The sequence below is a fragment of the Lutra lutra genome, chromosome 10 (assembly GCF_902655055.1).
Source record: "Lutra lutra chromosome 10, mLutLut1.2, whole genome shotgun sequence".
Lineage (NCBI taxonomy): Eukaryota > Metazoa > Chordata > Mammalia > Carnivora > Mustelidae > Lutra > Lutra lutra.
The window spans coordinates 6,123,011-6,137,988 of NC_062287.1; the positions used below are offsets into that span (position 1 = coordinate 6,123,011).

General features: G+C 37.0%; 2 protein-coding genes across 2 annotated transcripts in view; one reads left to right on the forward strand and one right to left on the reverse strand.

Annotated features, from left to right (window-relative positions):
• DDX10 (DEAD-box helicase 10) overlaps positions 1–14,978 on the forward strand; it is a 271,491-nt gene that overhangs the window by 203,565 nt on the left and 52,948 nt on the right. The gene's annotated exons all lie outside the window — the stretch shown is intronic.
• Positions 1,987–3,144, reverse strand: LOC125079189 (nucleoporin Nup43-like). Its single transcript, XM_047692651.1, has one exon. The coding sequence runs from the start codon at positions 3,127–3,129 to the stop codon at positions 1,987–1,989; it is 1,143 nt and encodes a 380-aa protein (XP_047548607.1). The 5' UTR covers positions 3,130–3,144.

Genomic DNA, 14,978 nt, shown 5'->3' on the forward strand with positions numbered 1-14,978 from the left:
CTGTTCATTACTCATCTTTTATGTGGTCAAGATTATATTTAGGCTAAGGGTACCTGGGTGGCTCAGTCAGTTGGGCATCTGCCTTCAGCTCAGGTCGTGATCTCGGGGTCCTGGGATCAAGTCCTGAGTCAGACTCTCTGCTTATCAGGGAGTCTGCTTCTTCCTCTCCCTCTGTGCTCTCTCTCTCAAGTAAATAAATAAAATCTTCGAAACAAATTATGTTTTAAGCTATATTTAAGTATTCTGAGAGATTTTTATATATCTAAACTTGTGTATCAGTGACTTCGTTCATTTACATTATCACTCAATAATGCCTTTGCAACCACCATTTTTAAAGAATTTACTTTAACTAAAAAGATTCAACTCAATAATTGTCTTATACGTCATACTGCTAACTTGAAAATACATGTAGTTGCTATTAGAGTTAGCAAAAATATGCACTGTAAAAAGGGTCTCTAAATTCAAAGTAATTATCATCGCTGTGACTTATTTTATAAAACTCTAAGTTTGTACCTCTTCCCTTTATCTGCTTCACATATCCCCCCACCCCCCTATTCTCTGCCAACCACTTATTTGTTTTGTTTTTAAGAGTCGTGTTTTTAGTTTGTTTGTGTTTTAGATACCACATACGAGGGAACTTATATGGTATTTGTCTTTCTCTGAATGACTTATTTCACTTAGCATAATACCTTCAAGATCTATCCATGTTGTCTCAAATGGCAAGACCATATTCTTTTTTTTTTTTTTTTAATGTAAATGAATACACACTTTAATAGCATAATAACAGTGATTTGTCATTAAGGTCTTCACGTTCAATAACACTTAACTAACTTTAGAAAGACAATGCCACAACATTGTTTTTAAGCACGACACATTAACCTGAAACTAATGTAACACCGTGTCAACTATATTAAAAAATAAACAAAACACCTACAGGTTAGATTATCATTAACACAGTAGATAAGGACAAAGACAGCAAAATTCTCTACTCTTACCACATCATCATACTCATTCATACATGTTATCTATCAATTTTTAGTTTGGAAGTCAGCTCTCTTATTAATATCAAATTCTACTTTATTGCACAACATCCAGTTCAGCATTTGAACTATCTTTTAAAACTAAATAAAAGCAAAAATCCTTAGGAAAAATGTACTTTTCCTTTTTCAAGAAAAATGAATTTGGGTCTAAGCAGTTGAAAGTTCTGTTCAAATCTACTCTAACAGAGGAACCTGTCAAAACACTTTTCTTTAGGGCGCCTGGGTGGCTCAGTGCGTTAAGCCGCTGCCTTCGGCTCAGGTCATGATCTCAGGGTCCTGGGATCGAGTCCCGCATCGGGTTCTCTGCTCGGCAGAGATCCTGCTTCCCTCTCTCTCTCTGCCTGCCTCTCCATCTACTTGTGATCTCTCTCTGTCAAATAAATAAATAAAATCTTTAAAAAAAAAAAAAACTTTTCTTTAAAAACAAAACCTTTAAAAAAATGTGAACACTTTTACAAAAGCTTGTCATTTTTACTCAATTCTTTATGAAGTTTATTAAACTTATTAAGGAAATAAAATATGGGAAGATTCAAGAAAATATCTACCATAAAAAGGATAAACATTAACATTGGCCTGGGCCACCAGGGAGGGGTAATAGCCACCATAGTGTCATTAAAAATAGGAACCTGTTAGTGGTTTGAGAAAATTATGAAGTCCCCCAACATCAAAAAGAATAGCCTGTTTGAAGGCAACGTCTACATCAACAAAAGGATCCCTCTGATATTCTTCCACAGATTCCAATTCTCTTGCCATCAGCATTCTCTCTGACTCTGAAACTATGGGAACATTCAACTGACAAAAGCCAAACGAGGCATCGATATTACCAATGGTTTACTGAAGCTTCCTTTGCAAATTTCACATTTTCCAATAATAAAAATCTCCAGAGAAGTTGTACTTCGAAAGGCTAACAATATGCTTTACCTGAAATCTTGTAATGACAGTATTTTCATGAAAAAAGTTGTCTAGTAACATAAATTGCTTCTGAATCAGTTCCACAAACAAGACAAGGACCTAAAACATCCAAACTGTTCACAGACAAGGTCCTGCTGGGAAGCAAGCTTGTGATTTCAATACGGTCTTTTGCGGGATCAGTGCTGAGCCAGGAGCTTATAAGAGACTGGTGAACACTAGCCTGGTTACTAATGCTGTGAGACAAAAAAGTACTATTTCTTCCTCCTTGGTTAAACAGTGATGATTTTTCAGGTACGTCTGTGGAGGCATCCCAATGCCAGAGGGATCCGTCCTCAGAACAAGTAAATAGATGATCTGGGTTGGACGGGTGAAAGTGAACTTCCCACATTTCAGCTTCATGAGCCTTCAGCAGAGACACAGGCATAGTGCCTTGTCTAACATCCCAAATACTCAGCATTCCGTCCTGGCCACCAGTAGCTACAACATGCTGCTGGTTGGGATGTCTATCAACACAGTGGAGGGGTACTCGGTCACCAGTCAGTGATAATATCTGAGAGGGCTCATTTCCTTGTTTTCTGAAATCCCATATTTTTAACTGCCCAATTGAATTTACTGTAAGAATCTCAGGAGTTCGAAGGAAGGTTACAGCATGGAGTATACTGCTATCTGCATTGTCTATGGTTCTCACCGCCTCCTTGTGATCGGCTCTGAAGAGATTTATCCGACCATCTTCTCCAACGGTGACAATTTCGGGGTTGCTGCACACAATACCTGTGCATGGTGCACTGCCACAGGAAGGACTGCCTGGACCTGTGTGGTAGTGAGCGGCTGTCCACTGCTGGCTGACTGACAGAGTCTGGTTATTTGGATGGTGAAGGAAAACTGTTACACATCCTGTTGATGAAGCTGCTACAATTCTTTCCTGGTCAAAAAACTGTAAATCCATTACATCGCCATGGTGTCTGATATCACACAATAACTGATGGTCTCCTTCAAACCCTCCATCAGAGTCCAAGTTCCCAAAATCTCCAATAGACCACAGTGAAACATAATTTTCCTCATTGTCCCAAGAGCCCGCAGCGAAGGTATCCGCGGTCTGCAGGCTTCCTGGAGGTACCAGTCGCCAGCGGGTTTTGCTGATTTTCTGAGACACAAACTTAGCATAAATGTCCTCCATTGCAAACCAACTGAGACAGGTCTAGACCATATTCTTTTTTATGCTCAAGTAATACTCTTGTATGTTTATACGTATAGCACATATATAAAGAAGATAGATATCAATTCATAGTAAGTTTTGTTACTATATGTGGTCTCAAAGATGACAAAAGCACAGTGACTATTGTTTGGGGAGAGATGAGAATGGAGGGATCTACCCAATTCTTTTTTTTTTCTTTTAATTAATTGAAAAAAATTTTTTTAGTTCAAAACCAGATTTTTTAAAAATTCAATTAGCCAGCATATAGTAGTATAACATTAGGTCTTGATGTAGTGTTCAGTGATTGATTAGTTGCATATAACACCCAGTGCTCATCACATCACATGCTCTCCTTAATGTCCATCTCCCGGTTACCCCCTCCCCCTCCCCCTCCTCCCTTTCCACAACCATCAGTTTGTTTCCTGGAGTCCAGAATCTCTCATGGTTTGTCTCCCTCTCCGATTGCTGCTCATTCACTTTTCACTCCCTTCCCCTATTATCCTCTGCTCCAGTTTTTTATATTCCACATATGAGTGAAACCTTATGATAATTGTCATTCCATGCTTGACTTATTTCACTTAGCATAATTCCCTCCACTTCTATCCATGTCAGTGTAAAGGACAGGTATTCATTCTTTCTGATGGCTGAGTAATATTCCATTGTATATATGAGTCATATCTTTATCCTTTCATCTGTTGAAGGACATTTTGGCTCCTTCCACAGTTTGGCTCTTGTGAACATTGCTGCTATGAACATTGGGGTGCACATGCCCCTTCTTTTCACTACATTTGTATCTTCGGGGTGAATACCCAGTAGTGCAATTGCTGGGTTGTACAGTAGCTCTATTTTTAACTTCTTGAAGAACCTCCATACTGTTTTCCAGAGTGGCTCTACCAGCTTGCATTCCCACCAACAGTGTGAGAGGGTTCCCCTTTCTCCACATCCTCACCAACCTTTGTTGTTCCCTGTCTTGTTAATTTTAGCCTTTCTGACTGGTATAAGGTGGTATCTCATCGTGGTTTCGATTTGTATTTCCTTGATGGCAAGTGATGAGGAGCATTTTTTCATGTGTCTGTCGGCCATTTGTATGTCTTCTTTGGAGAAGTGTCTGATGATGTCTTCTGCCCATTTCTTGATGGATTATTTTTTGGCTGCGGAGTTGAAAAGTTCTTTATAGATCTTGGATATTAGCCCCCAGTTCTTTTTTTATGATCAAAGAAGTTCTTAGTTTTACAAGGCTGATAACTTTGGGCTCATAATTTATGAATTTATTATGAATATACAATTAATATAATCCGTGAATTTATTCCAGATTTGCTGAACAGGCCCTTCTCAAGCTAGCCCTTGCATACTTTATTAGGCCAGGATCTCACTATTCTCCCATCCTTCATTGCACTGAAAGTGACTGTTTTTCCTGCCCCTCTCTCTTTTTATTTGCTCTGTGAATTCTAACTCATCCTCAGGACAGAACTCTTCTGTGAAGTCTTTATGGTCCTCTTAGATTCCTTTTGTATGTATATGTACACACTAATAAAGTAATTTACTATATAAATATCTTTCATCCATTAAACTGGCATATAGTAGATGGTCACTAAATACTTGCTAAAGAAAGAAAGGAAAAGATGATGTGCACATGAGAGTTACATAAATTCATACAGGACCTCTCTGATATAGTGATTGGTGAGGATTTATACTGATTTGAAGATTATTAACATCATTGATTTGGTAGTTCTCTATTGGTGAAAGACAGAGATGCTTCATTAAATTGTCTTTTGTGGAAAAAGTTTTTTGTTAATTTTGTATTAAAATCCAAAGATTTGTCTTCTGTCTCTACCACTGACTATATCTAAATTCTTTAATCCTGTTTTCTTATCTGTAAAATGTGAAATTCTAACACATTTTCATCCATTTGTTGATTTGCTCATTAGACCAATATTTATGTTCTACATTGTTTTTTTTTAACCTATAAATTTTAACCTTTAAATAATTATATTGGTTTTTCTATTCATATTCCCCAAACCTTTAGGAAAATGCACTGGAACATTTATTTTATCATTTCTCTGTTAGTAGCTTGTTTACTTACCTTATTCTTCTGGTAAACTGCACAAAATAAACTGTCTTTCAAATACATGGTCACTAGGGATTGTAGTCTCAATTCCTTATCTCTAACTAATTATACATGGGTAGGTGGCTGAAATCTCAGCCTAGTACCTGAATGATGCACAGAAATTGCTGTTTGTCAGTTCCGTATCAGGGCAGTATTGATTGCTAAATAGAATATTTAAGAGATTGATATGCAAGATTACCTATTTTTTTCCAAACAGAGAAAGTAATGGAAGATAAGAAATTTCATGCAAATTTATGCACTGGATGAGTTAGCTGTGATTTCCAGGTATTCATCTCCTCAAAATATGTTTCTCCTGTGTAAACAAAACATTTTCTTTGCTTTTGTCTTGCTGAATGGAAAATTGATTATCTTAATTGAATCTCTGTTCAAACTCACAAATGACTGTGACAAACTGTTACGAGAGAGAATAGGGAATTTCAGTTCTTGAAGGGATTTTACCGCACAGGTGAATTTTATGGAAATCGAATTTGGATATTAAAATCATGGATTAGTGACTTGATGTCTCAGTAAAAAAAGGAAAGCATGTAAATGAGATCATGGGAATAATACACCTTGACTGCACGTGTCATGTTGTCACACAGGAGGTAATAGGTTGGTGCTGAGATGTTTTCTATCCAGCAGGGATAGTGAGAATTAGGTTATAGTAAAGCTGAAGTATCTTAATTCATTCTTACTGTCTTTAAGGTGAAGATGATAAAGATGCAGGAAATTGATAGTAAGAGATTTTTAATCTTCTTATACATACATACACTTCAGATGGAGATTCTTTTGTAAAATTTAAGATGTATCTGTATGATTTAAAATGAGTTTTATCAGTCACTGTTCATGATTATAAGCCATTGCTTACTGTGTGCTGCAGATCATGAGTTTTCTAATTTTAATTTGTAATTTATTTCAGCTGTACTTGAAAATAGAAGCCTAAAATGAATAGTGAAGCAGATTTAAGAAAATATTTTCATGGTTTATCTTAGAACTGGCTTGTTAATTTTTGTAAATAAAAATTTGATTCTTTTGTTGGGAAATTGTCATGGGGGAGGTGACGAAGTTAAGAGAATTCAAGACGCAGAATGCCTTAGAAAATGGTATTTTCCTCATTTAGGCATACTCTTTAGTATTTGTATTCTTTTATAAAATGCTTCACCACCTAAAAAAGATTAAAACTTCTAGTAAAGTGACTTTTCAATTAAATACTTCACATGAAATATTAAGGGAACTTGGAGGGCAATTTGGAATTCCTTTACATTTGAAGAATAGACTCTTCATTTACTATAAAGATTATTGAGTTCTTTCCTTCCTTCCTTCTTTCTTCCCTCCCTTCCTGCTTTTCCGTCTTCCCTCCCTCCCTTCCTTCTTTCCTTTTTCCCTCCCTTCCTTCCATACTTTCCTTCTTCCCTCCCTTCCTTCCTTCCTTTTCTGTGAAAATTTCCACCTATCTAGAAACTTTTTACAATATCGAATTTGTAGTTGGCATTTATGCTGTGTCCTATTTTGGATCATGACTATCTTGGGGATTTCAAAATAAGAAAAAGATGGAATTTTAGGTAGTTTGTAATTTAACTCTACTGAGGTTAGAAATACCTGCTTTGATTAATAGAAACAACTTTGAGTTGGCTAATTAGAAAGAATGCATAGAGGGACTGCTCTTAGAAATGCTTGAACAATAAAATTCACCATTTTATAAGGTATAAGAGTTTTCTGAAGCTGGTGTAATATTTTTCAGAAACCTTTTTCAGAATATGAATATGTGTTATACTGAAATCTGTTTTTTGTTTTTTTTAATCCCATTGTGATGTATTGAAATTTTGTATGTTCTCCTTGGATTGTAAACTCAGGAGATCAGAAAACTTTTCTTTAGTCTCTTATTAAATGAGTTTTTCCCAAAATCAGAATGTTATTTCTTACTGGATATTAAGGATTCACTATTTTTCTTTTTGTTACATGTTATGTTATGTAACAGCTGGACTGTAATTTAGCTTTCAGACATAAAGGAATTATCTTTCTATATTTTAGTAACACATTAATATTGATTTTAGCATCCATCTTATAAAATTACCACAGTTTATGTCCTAACTTAGATTACTTTTTATAAGAAGGAAATAATTCAGCTTAATAATATTGTTATAGCACAGGAATATATCTCAGGCATATGTCAAAAAAGATTAGCATTTTAATCCAAAATCCAGTAGTTCTGAATAATATAGAGGAAGTAGTTAAGGAAACATCTAAGTCCCATTTTAAGTGAAAATGCTCAGATACTATATACATGCACAGGGCTTGTTATCCAGCTGTCTTTGTTTTGAAAAATTCAGTAAAGCTTTTCCAGATAAAACAAAAGTTATCAGCCTGCTGCCCAGAATTCCAAGTTGTTTTTTTCTTCTTTTGTGGTTTGTAATAAACCGTTAGTGCCAAAAAGAAAGTTCTATCAATTTCCTCCTTGGAGCAGTCCTCCACTTACTGAGTAGTTCTGGAAAGTTTGTATACATTCTGCCACCCTAGTGAGAGTTCTGAGGAAATGAGTCAGACCTTGAAGAGGCAGGTTAATTGAAAAGGACTTCAGTAAGAGATCCATTTTGCTGTGATTATATTCTGCTATGTACAAATATCTCTTTGAGAGCTTTTGCTAATTTCAGATCATATACATAAGATAGCTGCTGCTAAGGAGAAGTGTTATAAAGCAGTTCTTGCTGGTTGTTGATGCATTTTGAAGAGTTCTAGCCTGACCACTTGTACTCTTAAAAGGTGAAACCAATGAACAAAGATACTAGTGAGCCAGAATTAAGAATCCCTGCAGCCCCATCCTGGTATCTGGAGCTAGTGATTTCTAGGGCAGTAGTCCCTCATATTTTTTCTTGCCAATGCATGTTTTTTTAACTCTTCTCCCTCTGGGTCCCATTTGAGAAGGAATTGGTTTAGGCCCATTTCCCGTGATGTGTTCTTGTGAGTGATGATAAATGTATGCATTGGTATCTGTCTAGCCATTTCTCTCTTGTCCTAAAATACTAACCTGTGCAGGTTTCAGAGTTGGAAGTTGTCTGATACTGAGGTGGAAAACCCAATCTACAGTTTATTGATAAAGCAATTATCATACGTGGTCTTTATCACAAGTGTCACTGAATTCTGTTTTGAAATCATACTGGTTCTATAACTGAGGCCTACTCAGGAGTTCAAGTCCATTCAGAATAGGAAGTCCATCTTGATGTCTTATCTCGGTTGCCTTTCTGCTGGGAAGGAAAGAATTTTATTGAGTGCCTACCTCTTTCCAAATACTTTGTAGACATGTAATTTTTATATGAGAGTGGCATTGTCTGGCCTCAACTGGAAGATTGAAAGATCTAGGCTTAGTTCTACCTAAGAACTAAGCAGAAAGATCTAGGCTTAGTTCTGCCATTAACTTGTTTTATGATTTTAGGGAATTTGCTTAAACTCGATAGGTCAGCATGTATTTGCTTGTACTTATTTGTAATCTATAAAGTTGAGAATATTAGCTAATAATCTTTTTTTAAAAAAGATTTGTTTATTTTAGGGGGGCAGAGGATGAGGAAAAGAGAATCTTGAGCAGACTCCCTATTGAGCATGGAGCCGGCCACAGGACATGATCCAGTGACCCTGACGTCATGCATGACCTGAGCCAAAATCAAGAGACAGACATGCAATTGACTGGGTCACCCAGGCGCCCCTAATAACCTTTTTTAATTGTGATAAAATACACCATACAAAATCTATGATTTTAGCCATTTTTAAGTGTACAGTAGTGTTGACTACCTACACATTGTCAGGAACTGATCTGTACGACTCTTTCATTTTGCTAAACTGTGGTAGGATACCCACTGGACAATGACTTTTCTTTTCCTCCTTCTCCCATCCCCTGGCATCCACCATTCAATTTTCTGACTTGAAGAGTCAGAAGAGTTTGATGCATATAAGTGGACTCATATAGTATTTGCCTTTGTGACTGACTTTTTTCATTTAGCATAATGTCCTCAAGGTTAATTTGTGTTGTAGCATGTGTCAGAATGTCCTTCCTAAGTTATTAAGCCTGGATTGTATTCCATTGTATGTTTATACCACATTTTGTTGATGCATTGATCTGTCAGTGGACATCTATTTTGGTTCTACCTCTTGGCTATTGTGAATGATGCTGCAGTGAACATGGAGGTCCAAATATCTCTTTGAGACCCTTCTAATCTTTAACTTGCCATTCTGATGCCGAAAGGCAGTGATTCCATCGTGTTTTGTTCTCATCCTAACCACTGCCCTACCTGTAATGACCTGTGATAATAAAGAACTGGAGAAGATCAGAATAATGAAAAGTTCCAATAGTATTTTTTGTTTTCAGGAAGTTTTTTTTTTTTTAAGTATAACCATCCATATAACAGCATTAATTTACAATATGCATACAGAATGCAAAAATTCAGAATAGAGATACTAAGGTATTCATAAACTAGTGTCAGTAATGGGGCACAGTATATGAGCTTGCATATGATTTGTATGCCATGTAAACCTAAAAATACCATAGCAACTTTATTACCCTGTACTGATGGTAGATGGCAAGTTGTTTAAATAGTGCATATTCTCACAGATGGAATATCACCAGTAACATGTCACTGTATAAGAAAATTGAGGAAAAGCCCAAAATGAGCAAACATATATCACCTCTGTATAATTAATGAACAAACTCAGTTGATAATGATAATACTAAAGAAACTAGATTTCATAATTGAAGAAAAATAATAATTGAAAATTTTACTTAAACTAAGACAAGAGGGATAAATCTGTGATAACCAAGTGACCCTTAATTTTTGAATACCAGATTTTACTAATCCCTAGTAATTTGGCTACATAGTTTCCCAATAAATAACCTTTAGAACTATATGAAAAAAAAATACAGGGAATTGTTAATCATTCCTTTAAAGAACAGCAGAGAGATCTTGTGTTTTTTAATAAGTTTACAACCCATCTTGGCTTCCTAGTAGGCCATGGACCACAGCTCTAGGACAGTGGTTCTCCATGTACATGGGCCCATCAGAGTTTCGCTCTTCAGTTCTCATTCCTGCACACAATTCACCTTCCCTCACAACTGTAACATGTATAGTGTGAAAGCAGTGCTTGACCAATAGAAAGTTGAGAGTCTCTGGGAAGTGAACTGAAAAACACATTACTTGCTGCACGAGAGGGATGAGAGTCACGGAGTGAGGTCACCCAGTGCCTGTGTCAGTCACATGTTCAGCGGGAAAATCAGAAACTTGCCCTCACGAGCATTCAAGCAAATACAGTCATGACAATTGTTCCATGTAAACCCATCCCAGTGCCAAAGAGTGACGACCTCATCAACACTAAAATAATTCTGGGTATTTTGTAGAGGAAGCACGTGCCTCACACTGTGATACGTGACATAAAGTGTGAGGACTGGCTCTGTAGGAATAATCATACTTAATTGTGGGCATTTTTAGTGGTTTTTGTCTTTCCTTTTGTTTGTTTTTCTTAAATCATCCTGTCTGTAAGCAGGCCACCCAAAATTCCGGTGTTCCCAAATGTTCTTGAATACAATGTTCTGAACTTTAGCTGTAAGCTGCTGTCTTTGGGTACGTCCTTAATAACCTCTCTTTTATTCTCACTTTTCACCTGCCTCTGGTTAAGTTTCTGAACCTCACAGATGAACTGGTCTCTATTAGTCCTTTCTCTCCAGTTATTCTGGAACTACCTTTATTATTTTCTTTCCTCCTCTGTATCAGGTTACAAATTATTTGACTTTTCCAGTAGACATCTGTTACATTATTTGTAATCTTGGGCTAAAATTTATGACCCTTAGGTAGGTTATAAAACCAGTTACAGAGATCTCAGGAGTATACTGATTCCCAAACTTTTGCATTTCAAAACCAATAGAGAATGAGGAAAGGGAGCCTGGGTGGCTCACTCAGTTAAGCATCCAGCCCTTGATTTTGGCTCAGGTCATGATCTCAGGGTCATGGGTTTGAGCCCCATGTTGGGCGCTGCGCTGGGTATGGAGCTTGCTTAAGATACTTTCTTCATCTCCCCCGCCCTTTTTTCTCATCCCCTCTTTAAAAAAAATAATAAAATACTATAATTAAAATACAATGTAATAAAATATATAAAAATAATAAAAACTTAAAAAGAAAATGAGGGATATCATAGCATTGCCACCATTGGTTACTTCTCCATTGGGCACACATAAAAGCACACAACCATCATTATCATTTCACAAAAGAAAATGCAAATTGGTAATTTAATATTAGAATAAAATGAAGTACTTGGGCAGTTTTGCTTCAACATAAAGACAATACTGAGAATTATTTTGTAATCCTAAACTTTACCTGGCTAAAAAAAGCTACCTAATACAGATATTTTTACCCCCTTAGTAGTCCAAAGACACATTAGCCCCGGATCCCAGGCCTGTCTACCTTCCTAGAATAATTTACATTCCTCGGCTTCCCTTCTGCCAAAACAACTACTTTGTGTCATTTATTGAGTGCCTGCATTGGCTAAGCTTGGTATAAGGCACTTTATATTTATTTCCTCGTTATGATTACTTAATTATTAATACCATATTAATCCCCACATAGTAAAGCTTTCATACAGTCAGGGCACACAGTGAGCGTGGATGACCCAAGATTTAACAGAAGTTGCCTGGTCACCACCACCACTGCCCCTGTATGTTCTTCCCACACAAGCCCGATCCCTTCCTCCCCCATTTGGTTGTTAATTGTCGGGGAGAATGCCTGGCTGAGGGGGTTCAGTGGGAGCTAAAAGTGGTCTTCTGCTTCCCAGGCCGTGCACTCTGGCAGGGGGCTGCATCTGCTTGGAGGACAGTGGGGAAGTACCTTGTTCTAGTTACTTTTCTAGGACTGACCTTTTATGTGCCTACACAGTTGATGGCCTTGTCTTTGCTGATGTTATGCCTTCACCTGAAATGGCCTTCTTCATGTCCTTTACATGTTCCATTCCTTATTTAACCTGAGCATAACTTAAACAATGCTCTTCATAAAACTTTCCTTAACATCTGCCACCACCACTATGCCCTCCTAGTGCCAGAGCAGGCCTTCCGTTTGTTGGCTGAGCTTCTATTGCATTTCAATTACAGATTCTCCTGCAGGACATGTATCCTTTCTTCCTTTGTATTAGAATTACCTGTATTTGTGCTTTTCAGATATTTGTGCTGACTGGCCTACCTTTTTTCCCTTGTTTATAATTCAGATAAAGACCATAGAAGAGAAATTCCTTATAGAGAAGTTACTTATTAGCAAATAAAATATTTAAGAGTGCAGCATATGGTTATGAGCTTCTCATTTATTCAGAGCAAAGGGATGTGCTTTTTAAAGTATTTTAGATATATTTCAACACAACCCCAGAATATTCACAAAATTGAAAAAATAGGGTAAAATATTTCATGAGGTCTCTGTAGGGACATATATATTGCTTACAGTTTTAACCTTGGAAGGACTATGACGAAGAATTGTCTACAAATATAGAAGCTGAAATTTAAAACCTCTGAATGTCTTCTAATACAAATCTTAAGGGGAAAGATATATTGGTTGTCTCACTTGGTCCAGGAATCTAGGACCACAGTTAACTTCTACATTATATTTTTGTAACAAATATTTTCTCAGAGCTTACTGTGTGCAAAGTGCTCATGATAAGGGGCTTTGAGTGTTACAAAGAGAAATACAAAGGTTACTGCTCCTAAAGTATCTCCAGATTTAACACGGTCAGTAATGTAGGGACGTGTGTGTGTGTGTGTGTGTGTGTGTGTGTGTGTATAGTGGTGTTCTCCCTTATCCACTGGCAGTATGTTCCAAGACCACCCATGGATGCCTGAAACTGTGGATAGTACCAAACCCTATATATACTATTTTTTCTTATATATACCTGTGATCAAGCTTAATTTATAAATAGTCACAATAAAATATTAATAACAATAAAGTAGAACATTTCCAACATTATATTATGGTAGAAGTTAAGGCTTATTACACTGGACTTATCCTTATTCTTGTGATGATGTGAGATCACGGAATGCCTACGTGATGAAATGCAGTGAAAGGAATGACGTAGGCATTGTGACATAGGGCTAGGCTTCGTGGACCTGACAGTGTGTCAGAAGGAGATCGTCTACTTCCAGCCCATGGTTTGCTGCAGGGATCTGAAACCGTGGATGAAGGCTACTGCACTTCATTTCTTTCATTAATGAGTGACATTTCATTGTATGGATATCCTACATTTTATTTATCCATTTATCATTTGTTAGAAAATTTGGGTGTTCAGACTTTTGGACTATTATGAATAATACTGCTACATACAGGTTTTGTTTGTGTGTAAGTTCTTGTGTGGAAACATATTTCCATTTCTCTTGGGTGTATACCTAGGATTGGAATTATTTGCTAACTCTATTATTAACTTTGAAGAACCACCTATTTCCAAAGTAATGTCTTTTATCTCTCCTCCCCTCCCTTCCCCTTGAATCATTGGTGTTTAAAATACTGGCAGGAGGGAGCAAGAGAAAATGAGGAAGAAAACATTTTTATTGCATTTTTATTTATATATAATAATTATAATTTATTTATTTTATTTATAATAATAATAATATATTGCATTATTATTTATAAAACATTTCTATTGCAAAAACATATTTATTGTGTTTTTAAAAAAAAATTTTTTTTTTTAAGATTTTATTTATTTGTCAGAGAGAGAGGAGAGCGAGCGAGCACAGGCAGACAGAATGGCAGGCAGAGGCAGAGGGAGAAGCAGGCTCCCCGCCAAGCAAGGAGCCCGATGTGGGACTCGATCCCAGGACGCTGGGATCATGACCTGAGCCGAAGGCAGCTGCTTAACCAACTGAGCCACCCAGGCGTCCCTATTGTGTTTTTTTTAATGGACAATTTATTTAAAGCTAGCCCACTGGAAATGATCTGCTTTTATAAGGAGGCTGACTCTGAGAGCAGGGTGGTCTTAGCAGAGGCAACTGAGGCCCCGCTGGACACGATGCTAACAGAAGTTGGTTTGGGATGGGAATGTTTGTCAGCGATATCAGAATTACCTGTTTCCCTAGAAGATATACCATCATGGTTTGTAACTTTTATATTTGTAGGGGATGTTTCACACACTGCTTAGCATTTTTGGCTTTTTGTATGTTCATGGTGAGTGAATTTTCACGTTCTACTGGATTCATTCATATGCATTTGTCAGAACTTGAATTCATTCAATTTATTTCTAATTTTAAATTGCTATTTAATTTTCACCAAACATGAACCAGTTTTAGTCCCTGCTGAGAGTAGTTTTCCACTAGCTCGCTGAGAGAAGTTGAGGTTGTGCTTGGAGTGACCCTTGGAGAAATGAATTGGTAGAACAAACTGCGAGGAATGTGGTAAAAGTAAACATGCATGTGACTGAAACCCATCCTGTCCATGTTCAGTTGCTCTAAAGCTAGAGTCTTACTGGTGGTTACAGTTTCCCTTTTCTCCCAGAGAAATTAGAAGTTTGGCCAAAGATTGCAAAGATAGTCATGTGACAGAGGGGTACCTGATCCCACTCACTCTGACTGTTTTATGAATTGCTGTTAGGAATTCTCACCCTTAACAATGGGGAGTTTATGACTTCTGTGTTTTTCTGCTTGTCAGCAGCCTGAAACAATTCTTATGAGACTGGCATGTACCATTTGGCAGTTGAAACCTAATTCATATTCTGGGCTTTT

Coding starts and splice junctions, on each gene's coding strand:
- LOC125079189 (XM_047692651.1), bottom strand. CDS start 3,129: ATGGAGGACATTTATGCTAAGTTTGTGTCTCAGAAAATCAGCAAAACC.